Below are 18,237 nucleotides of genomic sequence, written 5' to 3' on the forward strand. Positions count from 1 at the left end.
ACAACATGCATAAAGAAATTTAAAAATAGTAAGAAAAGTAAGTATAAAAAGACTTTCAAAGCTTATCTTCTGTACCCCTGTGCCATAGTTTGCTAAGCCCTGCTTGAGACTATGGAGGCCCTAAAAATCTCAGACTTGGTACAGATGTCTGCTCCTGGACTAGGGGGTTCAGAGTGCCTCAGCTCAGCTCCAGGGTACTTTTTGGGGTCTGAAATGTAGCCTTGGGCTGTTGTCCCAACATTAGCTTCCAATGGAACTGAAAAAAATTAAATCTGGCTGGGCTTGGGGCTGGGTTAAGACTTGGAAGCAAGTGGGGGGTTGCTCTCTCCGGGAGAGATGACGGTGGCCTGAACTAGAAAAGGCGGCTATTGGCTAGCTAAGCTGAACATGTGTTGTAAGTGTAAAACACACCAGATTTCCAAGACTGAGGACAAAAAAGGAGAATGTAACAGATTTCATTAATAATCTTTTAATATTGCTTACACGTTGAAATGATATTTTGGCCATACTGGATTGAATAAAATACATTGTTAAAATTAATTGACTCTTTCTTTTTTACTTTTTCCACGTGGCTACTAGAAAAATCAGTTACAAACATGGCTCACATTATATTCCTCTAGGCCAGCACAGACCTACAGGACCGTTTTATATACAAATCACAGAACTGAGTATTATACAACACTGACTTCTTTACTTTTGAAACTTAAAGACTGCTGGATTGGGGGAAGGCTCACTAGCCAGCGCATGGGCCCAATACTGGTGCTGTAGTGCTGGCCTAGGAGGGCGGGAGGAAGGCAGTGATGAGGGTGATCATGAACACATACCTGAAACGAAGAGCAAATCCTTGATTTGGTACCTGTGGTTTTGCCATGTTGCTCACATATTAAAAATACATAGTTACCAATCAACGAGGGTAAAAGTTGGACTTCATTTCCAACTCCATTTAGTGTGGAACAGAGGACGGAGGGTCTCAGACAGGATGGGGGCTACTGGTCCTAGCAGGAGGTGGGGCACTGCTATGCCAATTAATAGCATTTCAAAGGTTAATCTAGAAATATTTTTAAGTTGCAGATATCAGAAGCTACAGGGCAGTGCTGTAGATCCAGTTTTATTTGGCTTAATAAAGAGAGAAAATTTTATGCCCTCATAGAAGCTTTTGATTACTGTTTTTTACTTTCTAAAACGGAGATATAATTCATGTACAATAAAATTCACTCTTTTAGGAAGTATAATTCAATGCCTTTTAGTATACTCACAGAATTATGCAACTATCACCATTCCCTACTACAAACATTTTCATCAACTCAAAAAAGAACCTTTTACCCATTAGTCACTGCCTCTTTCCCTGTCCCCAGCGCCTGGCCACCATCATTCTGCTGTTTCTATGGATATGCCTATTCTGGATATTTCCTAGAAATGGAACCATATAGCATGAGGGCCTTTGTGGCTGGCTTCTTTTACTTAGTTAGCACAATGTTTACAAGGCTCATCCACAACAGAGCATGTTTCATGTAGATGCACTCCTTTCTACGGCAGAACAATATTCTATTGCACGGATATATCCTATTTTGTTTATCTCTTAATCAACTGGCTGACACTTGGGCTGCTCCCACTTTTTGGCAATTATGAATAATGATGTTATGAACATTCATGTACAAGTTTTTGTGGGGACTTATTTTTTCAATTCCTTTGGGTATATACCTAGAAATGGAATCCGTGGGTCTGGTCAGTATTTTAAATACTCACTAGTAAAACATTTTATCCACTAATTTATGTGGCCACTATTCCTTCAGGAAGATTAAGGTAGAAGTTGCAAACTGGCTTTTTAGTTGGGTTTTCATGCGGTTTCATATTTCCTACCATCTCTTTGATCCAGGGAGCTTTAAATGTTTACAGTTACCTGCTTGAATTCTACAGGTATGTGAATTTGTGACCTTTGCACTAAGAGTTTCTATTTTAATTGTGAATCCTATCAGGAAAACAAAAAGTCCATGTTCTCATTGAAGAAATATTAAAAACTAACTACCAGAACTGATTTGTACCTTGCTTTTCCCCAAAATGTTCCTTATCAGGAACAACCACCACACCCCCATACCCCCCACTCAAAAAACCCCAAATCAAAAAACCCAAAGAACACCCCCCAAAACCAAAAACCATCCCCCCGAACTCCATCAACAACAAAAACTTTTGTAAACTGCTATGACAAAATGGGTGGGGGATGTAGAAATCCCAAACAGCAAACTCCTAGACAACATGAGAAGAAGATCGCAACTTTAGTTATAAAATGAAACAAAAGTTTCTTCACAAGGAAAGCAGTTCCTTTATACTGTAGCAGAATCTACAGCACTTTCAATGTGGACAACTGGGACTACATCAGGAAGATACTTAAACAAAGTATCTTCTTTTAGAGTGGAACAGCACCTCCCACAAGAGCTCTTGTCTCCTTGGTCTGGGTGCTCTCTTCCTGCAGCCACTCCCCTAGCTGAGGCCACCATAATCCCGAGTACAGCCTGTGCCGAGCTGCTCCCTATGTAAGCCCTCCCAACTCGAGCCTGCTTGAATTTCTCTCACTTCCTGGCATCCATCATGTTATTCTTTACTTCTGGGTCTTCAAATGCATACCTTCCAAAGTCTGGAAATCGTCACAGAATAAGTCACAGAGCTAATTTTCAGTGGTAGCCAGGGTAGATAGAGTCTTAAACATTTTTTTTTTTTTTTAGTCTAATGTTCTTTCCCTATTTGTATCTACCTTTCTGTCTTTGCTATCTTCCTTTATATTAATTTGTAATGCTGAGAATAATCTCCAAACACAATGTCAGTGGAATAAAGTCAGTGGAAAAATATTTTTCCTTGTATTTACAGAAAGTTGTAAATGAATGATGGCAGTGTCCTTCAGTCGTATGTGAAGAACACTCAACGGGCTAGAATTGTCTCCTAGGAAAACAAATTTTAGAACTCAAATACATGTGCAATAAAAAAATTTTGGAGGGTACTAAAAAATCCTAGAAATCAAAGTGCGTACATTGGAATGTAGGCCTTTTACTCATCACAACAAACTCCTCTAATTATATTGTCGGAGTCGCAAGAAACAAAATTCAAGGACCATGCTAACTGGAAGGTGACTAAGAAAACAAGAATCGGAAAAAAGGGCTTATTTTGTGCATCTAATATTCTTGGTATCCTTGTCACCTGTGTAAATTAACTTGAATGTTGTTTGTTTGTTTTGTTTTGTTTTGACTCCTTAATTTCTCTACCCCATGCAAACAATTTTCCATTGAAAGTAACCTGAGGCAGAGCTACCTGAATTTCAGTGGTGAGATGACAAAAATATTCTTGCTCTCAGCTTTCGTGGGGCCACTCGCAGGGGAAGTTAACTCTGTGAAGTTCAATTTTCTCTCTCCTTGTGCAACTTCGTGACCTGAAACACAGGCCACTCGGCCTGCCCTTTTCAGTAACCACCCCAAATCATTACACTGACTGATGGATAAAATAGCAACTACACTTCCTGTGCACCTTTCAAAATGGGGCTGGGGAACATCCTGGAGCACATGAAGCCAGAGGACGTGCCCTGGCCTCAGGCCGTAACACCCCATGCTGGTGAGGGGAAGAGCAACCGGTGTTCTCGTTACTGCTGATGAGACTGGCAAGTGACAATATTCATCACAATTTAAAATGCAGATCCTCTGACCCAGTGATGCTACTTCTAATTGTTTATATTCGCTTAAATGTACACACACACACACACACACACACACACACACACTTAGGGTAAATCTTAATATTAGCTAAAGGTCTTTAATTAGGCTCAGCAGTGTTATCCATATTGAGACAGTACTAAATATTGACCAATCATTAATAATGTTCCGTTAATGTTGTTAAACATAGTTTTCATCTCTTCCAAGGTTAGGCATGAGGAGGAATTCAGCGGTTACAGGTTACACGGGAATTAGTCTGGCCTTAGCTATACGATGGAGGAAATAATGAAGTCCATTCTCCACAAGAGCTGTCATGTTTGGTAAGAATTCTAAGCAAATTAATAAGGCAGGTGTAGGGAAGAAAAATGATATTCATACCTCCTCCTCCAGAATGTCACAAGCCAAGTGGATGCGGGACACGTCTACTGGATGGGGTTCTGATTTTAACTTCTTGGATCGTAAACTCCACAGTTTTATACAGGAGTTGTCAAACCCCGCAGCAAGCAGCTTGCTATCTGGGGAGATTTCTGCAGTGTTCAACAGCTGCTCTGTGTTATAGAAGGCATAGAAACAGATGGTGGTGAGGGAGGGAGGGCCATCCTTGACACGCTTAATGCTCTCCTGTAAGACCTCCAGGGCAGCCTCGTTCTGCAGAATAGGGGCAGGCATGTCGGTGGGCTCGAGGCCGCTGCCCTCACTCCGAGAGGAGCTGCCGCTGGTGTAGAGCTGGTAATCTGTTCTCTTGGCGGGCTGCACGTCAAGATGGATATGTAAGGTGAGGACTTTGCACAGGGCGGTGTTGTTGTCACTTTGGAGGTAGCGGATAAGGTAGTCGTAGCTGTCTTCCTGGAGACGGACCACGTACTTGTTATCTAGGAATGCTCGAAGCTTGAAGTTAGACAGGATGTCCTGGATGGTTTGAGTGGTCTGTAGCTGCTCAATGACATCCTTCTGGCTAGCGTTCTGCAGAAACATTCCATGGAAGCGGCTGTAAAAACTTTCCACTGTGCTCTTCGGACTATTCTGGACCAGGTTGAGATGGAGGTAGACAAAGAGAGGATAGAGGAGAGGCATCACTTCGTGGCTATGCTGGGAATCAGAATCTATAATGGAAAAAAGTGAGGGCTTTATCATCGGTATAATTTCAAAGAATAATGTGGCCCTCCTGGGGAGCCCACCATCACACAACACATTCTGGTCAGTACTGCTGATTGAAAGAGAAGCCCAACATAAAATTATGGAAACTCAAAGTCCAAGCCTTTTGACCGAAGAAGGAAGAGCAGGGACTCTGAAGTCCAGCAAACCTGGCCCAGAAGTCGGCCACAAATTGGGAATTTGATGCCCAGAGAGGGCAGGTGACTCGCCTAAGTTCTCCTGACACTTCACGGCTTGTCCCCAGGTCTTCAAGGTTCACGGTTTCTCCCCAACACATTAGTGTTTCTCAGATTGGGAGGCACAGACCTCTGAGGGTCCGTAGTTATATTCTTGGGAGACTGTGAGTTCTTCACAGAAACGTTTTGGTTGGATAATTTCTAAAAACAATGAACAAAGGCATATTCATAATTATCCGGCTGGCCATGAAGCAAGGACTGACATACGATTTTAGTGCTCTACTTTGTTTTGTGACTACTTTTGGCCTCCATCATCTGACAGGATTATCAGAATACTTATTTTAGTGAGTTCATGGGCATGCCTGGCTACCCGGGCCGGCACGTCCTAACACTAAGATGACAACACTCACCCAAAACTGTCCCATCTCTGCCAGTGCAGTCATTTTGATTAGGTTGGCTAAAAAGTAAAACTACTCTTCTGCAGTGATAATTACAAATGAGACATCTTCATGTCATTAATGCTAAGCCATTTACTGATTTGAGACTTGAACACCATGCGACTACGTGACTGAGGATGTTCCCAAGTGTCCAGCTTTAGCTGCCACAGGCGAATGAGAAAAGCACAGAGGTGTATGTGATGCCCTAGTATGTGAGGGCGGGGAAAGCTGTGATGGCGCAGAGGTCCTGCAGCCACTCCACCTGAGGCCAGCAGGGGCAGCAGGACTGACGCAGGGTGCAAGCGCCTTGGGAAGCTGAAGCCAGACTAGGCTGTGTCACAGCCATGGGGACTGCCCGCATGCCCCTGAGGAGCAGCAGGCGAGTTCTGGCAAAATCTATCCGTTATATTCACTTGCTGTTAATTTGAACTTTATTGCTTTTGTGGTTTTCCTTGTACTTTACTTATAAGTGAGTTTCAGTTTCATACAGAAATACAGTAACCATAAACATTTTATATCTTGCGTAACGTTTGTGCATATTTAAGTAAATTAATATCAAAATGCTTTAATTAGCACTTAGTACTTCTGCTAGCATTTTTTTTTTCCTTCATGAAAAAGAATCCATCTATGGCTCAAAATCAGGAACATTACATCAAGGAACCTTGCCTCCCCAATTTGATGATGAATGACCCCAGCACGCTCCCTTTGCCTAATACCCTACTTCACTTTATCGCAGGTGAATTAAGTGCATAATATATGTATTTTAGAATAAATGTGTCCCTACTCAAAGACATATTTAGCAAATGAACTTAAATTACAATGATGATTCCAATAAACTTAAGACTGTTACCTGGCCACTTTAGGCTCCTCATGTCTTTAACAGGCCAAGAAGGGAGTTATGATGCTGGCTGGGGTGACTGATCCTGACTACCAAGGGGACACTGGACTGCTAGTCCACAGCTGAGGTAAGGCAGAGTATGTCTGCACTAAAGGAGATCCCCCAGGGCATCTCTTTGTATCATTCTGCCCTGTGGTTAAGGTTAATGGAAAGCTATAAAAATCAAATCCAGGTAGGACCAGTAATGGTCTAAGACTCTTCAGAAATGAGATTTAGAAAAAAAAGGAAAAGAAAGAAAGAAAGAAATGAGGTTTGGATCATCCTATCCAGTAAAGAACCAGGACCAGCTGAGGTGTTTGCTGAAGGCAAAGAAAATGCAGAATGGGTAGTGGAAGAAAGTAGTTAAATACCAGCTATGAAGTATGTGACCAGTTACAGAAACTAATATTAATTATTTAAGTTACCCTCCCTATTTTATTATGAATACGTGCGTGTATATATTTACACATATCTTTGTTTCCTTCCTTCTTTGTTTCCTTATCAGGTACATAAGTTACCCTTACTTTGTTTCAGAGTACTTAAGTTCTGTTAATATTACACCATAGTATTTGAGTTACAGGATATCAAGGAGAAGAGTAAATCACCTAAGGACTTTGCTTTCTCTTCTGGGGAAGGGATTCACTCATTTTTGGTTGTATCCAGGAGAGCTATACCATGTTAGGTGGATTAAAGACCTTGTTAATTGTTATCTGGAGATTAAGTATGGTTTAAGGGGATAGAGATGGGTACCAAATTGAACTGGGGGTAGACTTGGGGGTGGTTAATTCTGTGTCATCTTGGATGGGCCACAGTACCCAGATACTTGGTTAAAACAACATCTAAATGCTTCTGTGAAGGTAATTTTTAGGTGAGATTAACATAAATCAGCAGACTTTGAGGAAAGCAGATTACCCTCCATAATGTGGGTGAGCCTTCTGAGCTGAAGGCCTTCTGAGAACAAAGGCCGACATACCCAGAAGAGGGAATTCGGCCAGCAGATTGACTTCGGGTTTGAGTTGCAGCTCTTCCCTGGGTCTCCAGCCTGCCTTCCTGTCTTGCAGATTTTGGACTTGCTAGTTTCCATAAGTACCTGAGCCAATTCCTTAAAATAAATCTTTCTGTTTATACATCTTATTGGTTCTGTTTCTACGGCGGATCCTGACTAATTCAGATTTTGGTGTTTCCTTAAATGCTATAATTCTTTGGAAGACCTTTGGAAAAAATTTTTCCCCAAAATACTAATGAAAAAAACCCCAAAACCCCCAAACTCAACCCTTACCAATTACACAATGAAGGATTGTTTGCAATTCCTTAAAATCTTAGTTTTAGGCTTCTTTTACCGTAATTTACTGTTGTTTCAGCTCAGTTTCAAAATTGTTTAATTGTTCTCTCTCGTCTGAAGAGAACAGCATATCAGGTATAAAGTAAAATTTTGATCAACATATTCATTATGTGGAACAAAGACTCACATAAGACTTAATTCCCATTTTTAATCTCGTTTCCTTGAAATCGTAACATGTTTTATATTTTACTGAAAGTGTATTTGCTTGAAATACATTTTTTTCTAATTTCAAAAGAAAATGTCCTATGAAAAATGCGCTTTTCCTTCCTTCTATTCATCTAGCCACCGGCTATGTAACAAACTCCTACTTAGTGCCACACTCTGCTGGTGGTATAAGAGGAAGTTTTTCACAGAGTTTGAAGAAATTAGTAGTGAAAAGGACACCACGTTAAATGGAAACCAAGCTTGTCAGTCCTTGTTCTCCTGTCTGTCTCTGTAGGGTGGACCCCACTAACCCCACACCCCTGTCTTTTGTTCTGAAACGTCACACTACCCAGCTCGACTCTACCTCCCTTCCCTTTCGGGCCCCTCTTCCTTCTCTCATCCCTCAAATACTCACTTCGTTTCAAGGACGAACACTGAGCGTGTGCTTCCTGTGATCCAGACACCTGACAACTATTGTAGTGTCTAAGGGTCACAGACTCACACCCAGCTTGATTCCAACGTCTATGCTCTTCCTACTATGCCTCCTGAAGAAAAGGGCCCAGGGCAACAGGTGAGCTCACAGAATCTCTCACCCACAGATAACTTACAGAGGAAAGACAAACTTAAGGTACTACAGCCCGAGATGCTCCTATTTTCCTCGTATCTTCCTTTGAGATAATTATCTCCTAAAACTGGCATTTGTGCCTCCATGAAGCTGATACTGAGTTCTTCATCACGAGTCTGTAACTTTCTCTTAAATACTAGCCTCCAATTTCCTACTACAAGTGATACAGTAGGAGACCGCCATCATAATGATGTAAAAAACAACCTGATTTATTTCTGCTCAATGTAGCTTAAGTCCCCATTTGTCACAGAGCACGAGTTATCCTCAACTCTTCCCCCTGTAATCCTGAGCCGTGGAGAGTCTACCTTGGGAATTTTAAGTACGCATTCAAGACCTGGCTTTCCACAGGCACAGCACTGCTGAGCTGTGGTCCTTTTCAGCTTGCTTTTCCAGTACTGCAGTGGACTTTGGGCCGACCTCCTGGTCATCCCACTACTTTCAGACTTGTCTCCTAGGCCTGATGGTCAGGTTGCTCCTCAACCTGGCTCCGGTGCGGCTGCTCTATCTCCGATCTGAAAACCCCATTCTCAACAAGGTGTTTCCTTCGCTGCTCCTGCACAAAGAATCTCTGCCTTTTTGCTCATGTCCTTCCACACACCCCGAATCTTCCTACTTCTCTTCCCCAGTTTATTGAAATCCAACCCAAACACTGACGTAAATTCCACCTCCTCCTGAAACTCAGTAGGGCCTTCTCTGATACTCCATCCAAACCATGTTCTCCTTTCATTCCACAGTTCCTCTCGTACAAACTTCAGCACTGATCTCATCCTGGCCCGTGAAAACTCTTCCACCGTATTTGAACTTTATTTAAAAACTTTTACTTCTAGCCTTCTTAGATTGCTCCCTATTTAGATTAATGACTATATCTTACACTTTATCTTGGTGCTCAGGAAATTCTTGCTCATTTGACTTGGCTGACTGCTCTTCAGAGGCCTGAGGATAGGGAAAAATAATCCAGGAAAAGCAGTCTGTAAAAACACAAAAACAGGGCAACCTTTTTGGGTCCCCTCCCTCCTCGGGAGCTTTGGGCTATCACTTTGCTATTACTCAATAAACCTTGATAAAAAATAAATTAATAAATAAATTAAAAAAAAAACCCAAATAAAAAACCCCACAAAATATTTATTTACCCCCTCTAAATAATCTGGGTCCAGTGGATTAAAGAATTATAGCAGACAAATTCCTCAGTTTGAAACAAGACAAAGGAGAAGGTTAATAGATTACCATTCATTTAAATTTGAAGTTCTGAGGGGAGGAAATTATGAGTGAAGACTAAAAAAAGTACCACATATTAGGAAAAAAACGGCATCATCAGACACAAGGAGTCAACAGCTATTCTACAGTAAGAGTTTTACTAAATATTCAAGAAAAATGGCAAGAACCCAAAGAAATAAAAATTTTTTAAAAGATTTTTTAAAAATTTATTTTAGAGATAGCGTGAGTTAGAGAGAGAGCATGAGCAGGGACAGGGGTAGAGAGAAAGGGAGAAGCAGACTCCCTGTGGAGCAGGAAGCCCAACACAGGGCTGGATCCCAGGACCTGAGATCATGACCTGAGCTGAAGGCATATGCTTAACTCACTGAGCCATCCAGGTGCCCCCTTAAGAAATAAATTTAAGCAGAAAACTCTGCACCAGGATAAATCACATTAGTGATCAATTAAATATATTAATTCTTCATTGTGAAAAGTAATCACAGTTCTGTAATACATTATTCCAACGAGTCTATTTTATAACAACTATGCTTCACTGATTAAAAAATATAAGGGGCACCTGAGTGGCTCAGTGGGTTAATAAGCCTCTGCCTTCCGCTCAGGTCATGATCTTAGGGTCCTGAGATCGAGCCCCGCATAGGGCTCTTTGCTCAGCAGGGAGCCTGCTTCCACCCCTTTCTCTGCCTGCCTCTCTGCGTCCTTGTGATCTCTCTCTGTCAAATAAATAAATAAAATCTTTAAAAAAAAATAAAAAAAATATAAACAAAAAATGGTATGTCACTACAGTCACGGGTGTCATTCATAATGAAAGTCAGTCATGCCTATGACAAGAGCCAACTCATGCATGAGTGCGTGGAGGGCATCCCTACTATGATACACTGGAGCTTTACGCTTCTGTCCATTTCCCACATTAGGCAGCAGGCGCCGCACCAATATGCTCTACTGCAACATCTAGCCCAGCAAACAGAGCCTGACATAAACACCGGCGGAATGAACGAAAGAGAAAGGGTGAGAGAACCTAAGGCATTCCTTCTTAAACTGGCTTCCTCAACTCTAGCATGCAGAGAAGAATTGATCATGGGGAAATGAACATAGTTATATTTTAAAAACAGAGTAAAATGCCTTCCTAAAGATTTCTAAAGATCTAAAGATAAAAATTTTAAAATAAAAAGAAAACTGCCTAAAGCCTCAAACACCAATGCCAGTGATTACATAATGTGTTATATTCAACTTCTTGCTTACCTCTAAATGAAAGATTTTCCATAAACTCAATTTTTCTTTTTTTATCACTACTGGAGATGGAAAGCAGTTGATCACTGTTCTGAGATATTTAACACTCATATGATATGAGGATCTTAATAGAACTTCCTTCTTTTCAGTTTAAATATAATAGACTCTTTTTTGCTAAACCTTTAAGCTTCATGATTTTTTCATTTTTATAACAATTTAACAGATGATTCATATGAATTCCATCACTTCAGTAACTCTGAGGCGCGTAAGATAACCCTCTCTATGGTTTTATTTTGTAACCGTTATTTTTTACTTCTTAACATTTTGGCCATTTTCCCTAGAATACAAAAAATGCGGAATTTTTCCTTTTAAAAATTCAGATCATTATGAGGGTCACATAAAATCAGGACAACCTTAAGTGATGTAAGATTGAGTATATTATTGTGGTTTATACACTGATTGCCTTATATGCATTTGTGTGTGTGTGTGTGTGTGTGTGTCTCTCACATACATCTTTACCACTAAAACTTATTACCCTGAGGATCTTTTTCAAATAAAAAAAGAAAAATGAAATAACCTCAAAGTGTTTTAACTACAATTTACCACTAACCAATACCTGCTAATTACCCTCAACCCTTTGAGGGCACAGAAAGTTTTGTATTTCTTACACTTCAAGGTGTTTTGTATGAAGAAAGCACTCAACAAAGGACTTTGATTAATAATCTGAATCAACATGATCTCCCTCACTGCAATAATCTTTCCAACATTAAAATTATAATCTGTATCCCAGGCCTGGATGAAATCACTTGCTTATACCTTTGAATCACCTTATTTCACCAGGGAAGAAACCAGGGTCCCAGAGATGCTAAACAACTAGGTTTTTTAAAGCGATTCATTTAAAAAGTCATACAGTGAGATAGAGGACTGACTAGAACCCCTATCTACTGATTTTGTGTTTTAGTGGTCATTACACCAGCCACAAACTGGACTAAACTACTTCTAATTTTTACTGTCTTGCTGATTCATGAGGACTAAGTCTCACATTTTGGGAAATAAGAGGAAAAGGTCATTTTGAGATGTACTATATTATTAATAGTGATTTCAATGTACATTTCAAATTCTCTGCATTTAAGGATGTTTCTCTACATGGCTGATTTAACTTTCACTACTTCAGTGCAAGCTGTGGGCATTCTGCGAACAAAACACCGGGAGCCCTAGCCCTCGCCAACTTTAACTCGTGACTTAACTCTCCTAGGAGTTCCAAGGGATAGTAAGATTGAATGGAAGGACTGTGCTCAACTACCTTTGAATCTGCACTCAGCACACCTGACCTGGAATCTAGTAGGTTCTAAGAAAATTGCATGATTCCTTCTCGATAAGAGGAAGTTCTTAGTGCTGAACACTTACCAGTGAGAAAATTCCGTAGTCGTCCAAACTGTACTTCATACTGCTGGGGCTCTGCCTGGCAAGGGGCTGCAGACACTATGTTGGCACAACCGGATTCTGATTGGACTGAGGAGGAAAAGATACATAAGGTGGGGATGGGAAACGCAATTATTAACCCAGGATATGGCAAGATGGATGGAAGATGGTGTTAAGCATATGCGTCAGTAGCAATGGACATTTCAGTAGACTTCCAAAATATGGTGGGGCTTCTAGTTAAATACGGCCAAGCGATGATACGTATGCCCTCTCCTTCCTGATACCCAAGATGAAATGACAGTGGAGGAATGAAAAGGCATTAAGTACAGGATTAAGTTGAATGAGAGAGGACATGTACGTAAGTTCCCGAGGGACATACTAGAAAGCATCTGACCCCCTGTTTTGACATCCTGCAATAACGTGAATCGTTGTGGGTCTATTTTCAAACCATGGACACTCAGGGAGGCCCTTTCAACAAAAATTCATGTCTCTTGGTTCTGAGACATTTGTTGGTTCGCTGTTTTTTCTCTCAGGGACCCTTACTATTTCTCCTCCTCCTCATCCTCCTTCTTCAAGAAAACTCTAGGCCTGGGGCACCTGGGTGGCTCAGTGGGTTAAAGCCTCTGCTTTTGGCTCAGGTCATGATCCCAGGGTCCTAGGATAGAGCCCCGCATCGGGCTCTCTATTCAGCAGGGAGCCTGCTTCCCCCTCTCTCTCTGCCTGCTCCTCTGCCTACTTGTGATTTCTGCCTGTCAAATAAATAAATAAAATTAAAAAAAAAAAAAAAAAAAAAGAAAGCTCTAGGCCTAATGTGGGGCTCAAACTCACAACCAGAGATCAAGAGTCACACGCTCTACCGAATCAGCCACATGTCCTGGGACCCCTACTATGGCAAGATTAGATCCCCGAACTGATCTGCTTCCTCAACTTTCAACCTTTCTACTGATTTCTCATCTTTACTACCATACTACCATTTACTTAAATTTACCACATTTCTTGCTCTTCTCCCAATGTTCTTTGTTTCTTTAAAAACAGCATTTTCTTCTTGGCTCAAGGCTATCAATGATGGTATTTTTGAAGTCTTCTTCTCTTGGCTCCTTGCTTCACTCAAGTTGCTTCTCGCTGATTCGGCCACGTCTCCTCCTCACAGTGAGTATGTTGGGTTCTTAAGTGGCTGAAGGTGAGGTACTACAGAGCTGATGGAAACTCTGTGTGTTTATCACCCTGCATGACCTGCATGGGCCATTTCCCAATGTCAATGTCTTTAGAGGTCTTCTCTCTTGGGCAGGTCAGAGTCACCAGGGAAGAACCTATAATTACCTTCCTGATGGATTTGTGACTAGCTACTAGTGTTTAAGGGAGCGGGACATGGGGAAGAGGGCAGGGTCTCAATATTCAGATATACAGTACGTAAACATGTGTTTCATGTCCATTCTTTGAGTTTATGCTTTCTAAAAAAAAAAACAACAACAACATTCCCTTACCCTTTCTGTGGGGGTAAGGGGACATTGGGGAAAAGTGGCTGGGGACCAAGGAAGCCATCTTTAATAATCTGGATGAAACATTAACACATTTCAGAAGACAGAATACGGATGTAGGAATGAAATTAATGCTGCAGGACTGAGGTAGCCACAACATCACATGTACAGAAACGGGGGATGCGGCTGAGAAGTCAATGTGCCCTGTGAGAACTCAGAGCAACACCCTGAAGCAGGAAGATGTGCATCTGCCTTCAGCTCAGGTGATGATCCCAAGGTCCTGGGATCGAGGCCCACATCCGGCTCCTGGCTGGGCAGAAGGCCTGTTTCTCCCTCTCCTACTCCCCCTGCTTGTGTTCCCTCTCTCTGTGTGTGTCTCTCTTTCAAATAAATCAATAAAAAATCCCCCACCACCACCAAAAAAAGGAGTAAGAAGGCAGATGCCTGACTGGGCTACTTCTACTGTTGCAGGGGGAGTCAGAAAGCACCTTTGAGGACATCCTCAGTTTTTACTGTCCCATCATTTTTTTCCTATGGCAATGGCAATGGCATTACACCCTTAGAGTGTGAAGGGTCTGGGTTCATGACTCTGAAGACAATAAGGGGGAGCAGAGGGAGCTGCTGCTACCAGTATGGGGGGCAGGAACCATCACGGGATGAAGCGGGTGGTGATGGATACTTAGAAGAGCAGAAGGAAGTATGGAATGAGAGGAGTCCAGTCAGAGCAGGTAAGAGGAACCAGGGCCGAGCTGGAGAAAGCGCTGTGATGTTGAACTTCACATACAGCCATTAAAGCAGCTCCCAGTCACCTGAAAAGCACTGCGGCCATCTGTTTTTTGGCAAAGTCTCCAGTACCCAGATCCAACAGAAGAAAATTTTATCATGTAAAAACTGAACTCACAACATAGCTAAGTAAAAACTATTTGCTGTTCTAAATAGATTTAAGATGCATTTTTCTAAAAAAGAATCTGATTTCAAAACAAAGGCCAAAAACAAATCTTAAAAACCTCAGGAACATATCTAGGATGCCAATCTTTCTGACCACTGATCCCAAAGTACTGTTCACCCAACAAACCTGACTTCTGTGGGCAAGGCTCCAGGCTACAGGGAGGGACATGATGGAAACCCTGGCCCTCCGGCTCTTGTAGCATACTAGCTCACAGAGGGGAAAAGCTGCGCATAACATCAGATACAGAGAAAAGCAGAGAATTCCAAGGCAGGATAGGTTACGACAGGAGTCTTCCAGAAGTGGCTTTGAAGGAAAGATAGCATCTCTGAGGGCCGGCACCACCATGTGGTGCAGGTCTCTCCAGAAGAGGAGGGCAAGTAACTTCCCACGGACCTCTGCCTGAGTTCTGCTCCAGCCTGTCCCCCCAGAAGACCCCCCATGTTACCTGTGAGGTTGGCTGCCATCTCCTCAGCAGTCTGTGACAGCCGCAGTCCTTGCTTCAGGGGACCGTCGGAGTCCACGTACTGCCGGCGTTTGAGGTAGCAGGACACTGCCATCTGAATCTGCTCGGTGCGCACTCGTTTCATGACCTTCGGGGGGAACCACAGAACACTAAGCTACGTGGGAGATGACCCAACCCAGCCAGGACGCACGGGTCAAGTAAGGAGTAGAGAAAGACGTGGCTAGTTCAGTGACCTAGTTAGGACGCAAAGCAAGTGTCTTAGTTCCTAACCTGGTGCACTCTCTCATGTATCTAGTTTCTCAATAGTGATATGGTCAAGCTCAATTGTGGAACACAGGAATATTATGGAGACTAAAGCTGCACAGCCCACCCCCCAAACTTCATTTACCACCACGATTTCCATCCTTCTTGTGGAACTTTTCATTAGAGCTGGTAACAACGAGCCAATAGGACCAGGTCGGTTCTGGAGCCTTTCACTTCTCTTCCTGACTCCAGGAGAGAGGTGTTGATCGGTAGTGAGCTGGCCAAAAAAAGCAGGCAGGAGGCAATACGAAAATCAAAGATCCGAGAAACTCAGAAACTGATACAAGGATGTTGAGAAAGTGAGCAGTTAACAATGAGGAAAGAATGCTATGTTTTTCCTAATAGGAAAAGGCTGGCAGCACTACGTCAATGATTTGAGCAATGTGTCTTTGCTGTAATTCCACTATTTACCACCCTCACTCTCTATTTGTAACCTCAGGCGCAGGAAAGCATCAAAATGGTAAGAGAGTATGTATGTGCATTAGAATAGCTCTCACAATTCATACAAGAAAGAAAAAGAAAATGGTAGGCAGTGCGCCAAACAGGGCTCAATTAGTTTATTGATCATTTAAGCTAATTTGAGGGATTCCCTCAAAAAGGACTATTTTCCTTGACGACTCAATGAATGATCAAGAAGAAGAGGATCTCCTGAAGGTCGCACAGGTCTCAAACATTGCTCTGCCACGAGTAAAGGATACTGACATCTGGGTGACCCACGACAGCGGGATAAATTTTCTACGTTTGCTCTGTCATGTAAAAATGGAATGCTTGCAACATTTTTCATACACATGTGATTGTCTCGATCGAAGTAACTTTCCTCAATCAATGGCTCCTAACGTTTTATGAGTGGGAGATCTGCTTTTGGTAATTTATCTGGTGTGTCTGAGTTTTCTGTTTCAATGACATGCACTAGCCTTCTCCTTTGGGATTTATTTCCTCCATTCCTTTTTAAGATTTGAAATTCCCCCATTTCAGCAATCTATTTTTTTTCTTTAAACGTTTCAAAAAATTTTATTTGTATCTAATTTTTATCCATCTGCTATTTCTTTTAGTGTATACGTGTGACGAATGGCCACATGTTTTACACAAATACTGGGCAACAAATTATTCCTTTTTTAAAATTTTTTTTAAAGATTTTATTTATTTATTTGACAGAGAGAGATCACAAGTAGACAGAGAGGCAGGCAGAGAGAGAGAGAGAGGGAAGCAGGCTTTCTGCTGAGCAGAGAGCCCGATATGGGGCTCGATCCCAGGACCCTGAGATCATGACCCGAGCCGAAGGCAGCGGCTTAACCCACTGAGCCACCCAGGCGCCCCGCAACAAATTATTCTACAATTATTTGCAAATAATTCTTTTTTTCCAAACTGATGTGGTAGCCCTTTTAAAATATACTCTGAATATCTACTTTTCAATTTCCTAAAAGTCCTACAACAGAGGAAACACTGAAGGCAGAACATACCCACACCAAAACACAAATATCTATATAAAAATATAAATGTTGGGATATTATAAATGTTATTTTAAACTCAGTATTTAGAAAAATTACATTATTTATGCATTTCAGTTTTCGGTTACCAAAGAAAAGTACAAAACATTTGCTAAAAAATAAAAATGAGGGGCACTGGGTGTGATATGGTTGACAGTGATACAATGAAAATTACTAATAAATTTCCCAAGACTGAACCACCTTTTTAGTGTAGCATTTGCCTCACTCAGTTTTGGTGTATTAGTCTTTCACTATATTGCTAACTTAGATTATTTTTTTAATTAAGATTTATTTTATTGCCAACACAAGGATTTTGATACTTTGAGATTGGCAATCCCTGCTCCAAGCATTCATCTGTCCATCAATGAAAGCAGATAATTGTTTTCTAGTGGTTACTATTAAGTATTTTTGGTGGTATATCATTTTCACTGTATCACTGATTCTCTATGGTTCTCTAACTTGGCTACACCTAAGAACTTCCTATAACTGTGTGTATAAATAATTACAGCCCTGGAAAGTCTGATTCAATGTTATATTTTGAGAAAAACAATGAATGTGCACAGAGACGGTGACAATACTGCCCCTTCCCAGTTTGGTCCCAAGTCAGGACTAGTCAAATCCAACCAGCTCCCACCGCCCCATCCTGGGCCTTCCCCCCGCCCCGCCATGATGCTTGCTAAAGCTGCTTTTAATCTAATTTCAAGAGCTCCTAGTCTCCAAACTCTTCCAAAGTAGCCCAATTCCTCATATTTTAGCGGAGACTAACACTTTTTCAGATTTCCTCCTGCCAATCTCTTGTTGCTATGGGAATACATACTTGTATCAATGTGTGTCCCTCAGTGCTCCAAATAAGGTGGGCATAAGAGATCGCCTCTCTAACAGGAAGAAACCACACATGGGAAAGACACAGAACAACTGACAGAGAGAACAGACCCTACAATGACACACTGACCTCACAGCGGGGCAATGTTTATGCACATCAGAGGAGGGGGCAAAAAGATATGAAAGGTAAGGAAGAGTAAACAGGAGTGAGAATAAATGAACAACAGCAAAAACTGGCCATATTTGGGATTGCTAGAAATTAACTTATAAATACTGATTCTGATGACTTTGTCCAAATTAGCTGCCCCAAATGGCAGTTTCTCAGAATCCAAACCATTTATGACAAGGGATCTTCCCTGAGGGTGGGCGGTGAGCCAACTGTAGGACCAAGGACCTTCAGAGCAGGAATGCTGCCATTAA

The 18,237-nt window shown here is 41.7% G+C and overlaps 1 protein-coding gene across 8 annotated transcripts in view; it reads right to left on the reverse strand.

Moving 5' to 3' along the window:
* The window catches only part of TAF5L (TATA-box binding protein associated factor 5 like), a 29,969-nt gene that overhangs the window by 4,071 nt on the left and 7,661 nt on the right, over positions 1-18,237 (reverse strand). For 6 of the 8 annotated variants that reach the window (XM_044239291.1, XM_044239294.1, XM_044239292.1 and 3 more), the window contains exons 2-4: positions 15,188-15,332; positions 12,301-12,405; positions 4,074-4,798 (exon numbers count right to left, since the gene is read on the reverse strand). In XM_044239291.1, the coding sequence (XP_044095226.1) occupies positions 4,074-4,798; positions 12,301-12,405; positions 15,188-15,329 (972 nt within the window). In that variant the 5' untranslated portion in view covers positions 15,330-15,332. Of the gene's footprint in view, positions 1-4,073; positions 4,799-12,300; positions 12,406-15,187; positions 15,333-15,593; positions 16,135-18,237 lie in introns of those variants that run through there. The other 2 variants (XM_044239296.1, XM_044239289.1) reach the window with 2 other exon arrangements.

Source organism: Neovison vison, chromosome 2 (genome assembly GCF_020171115.1).
Source record: "Neovison vison isolate M4711 chromosome 2, ASM_NN_V1, whole genome shotgun sequence".
NCBI lineage: Eukaryota > Metazoa > Chordata > Mammalia > Carnivora > Mustelidae > Neogale > Neogale vison.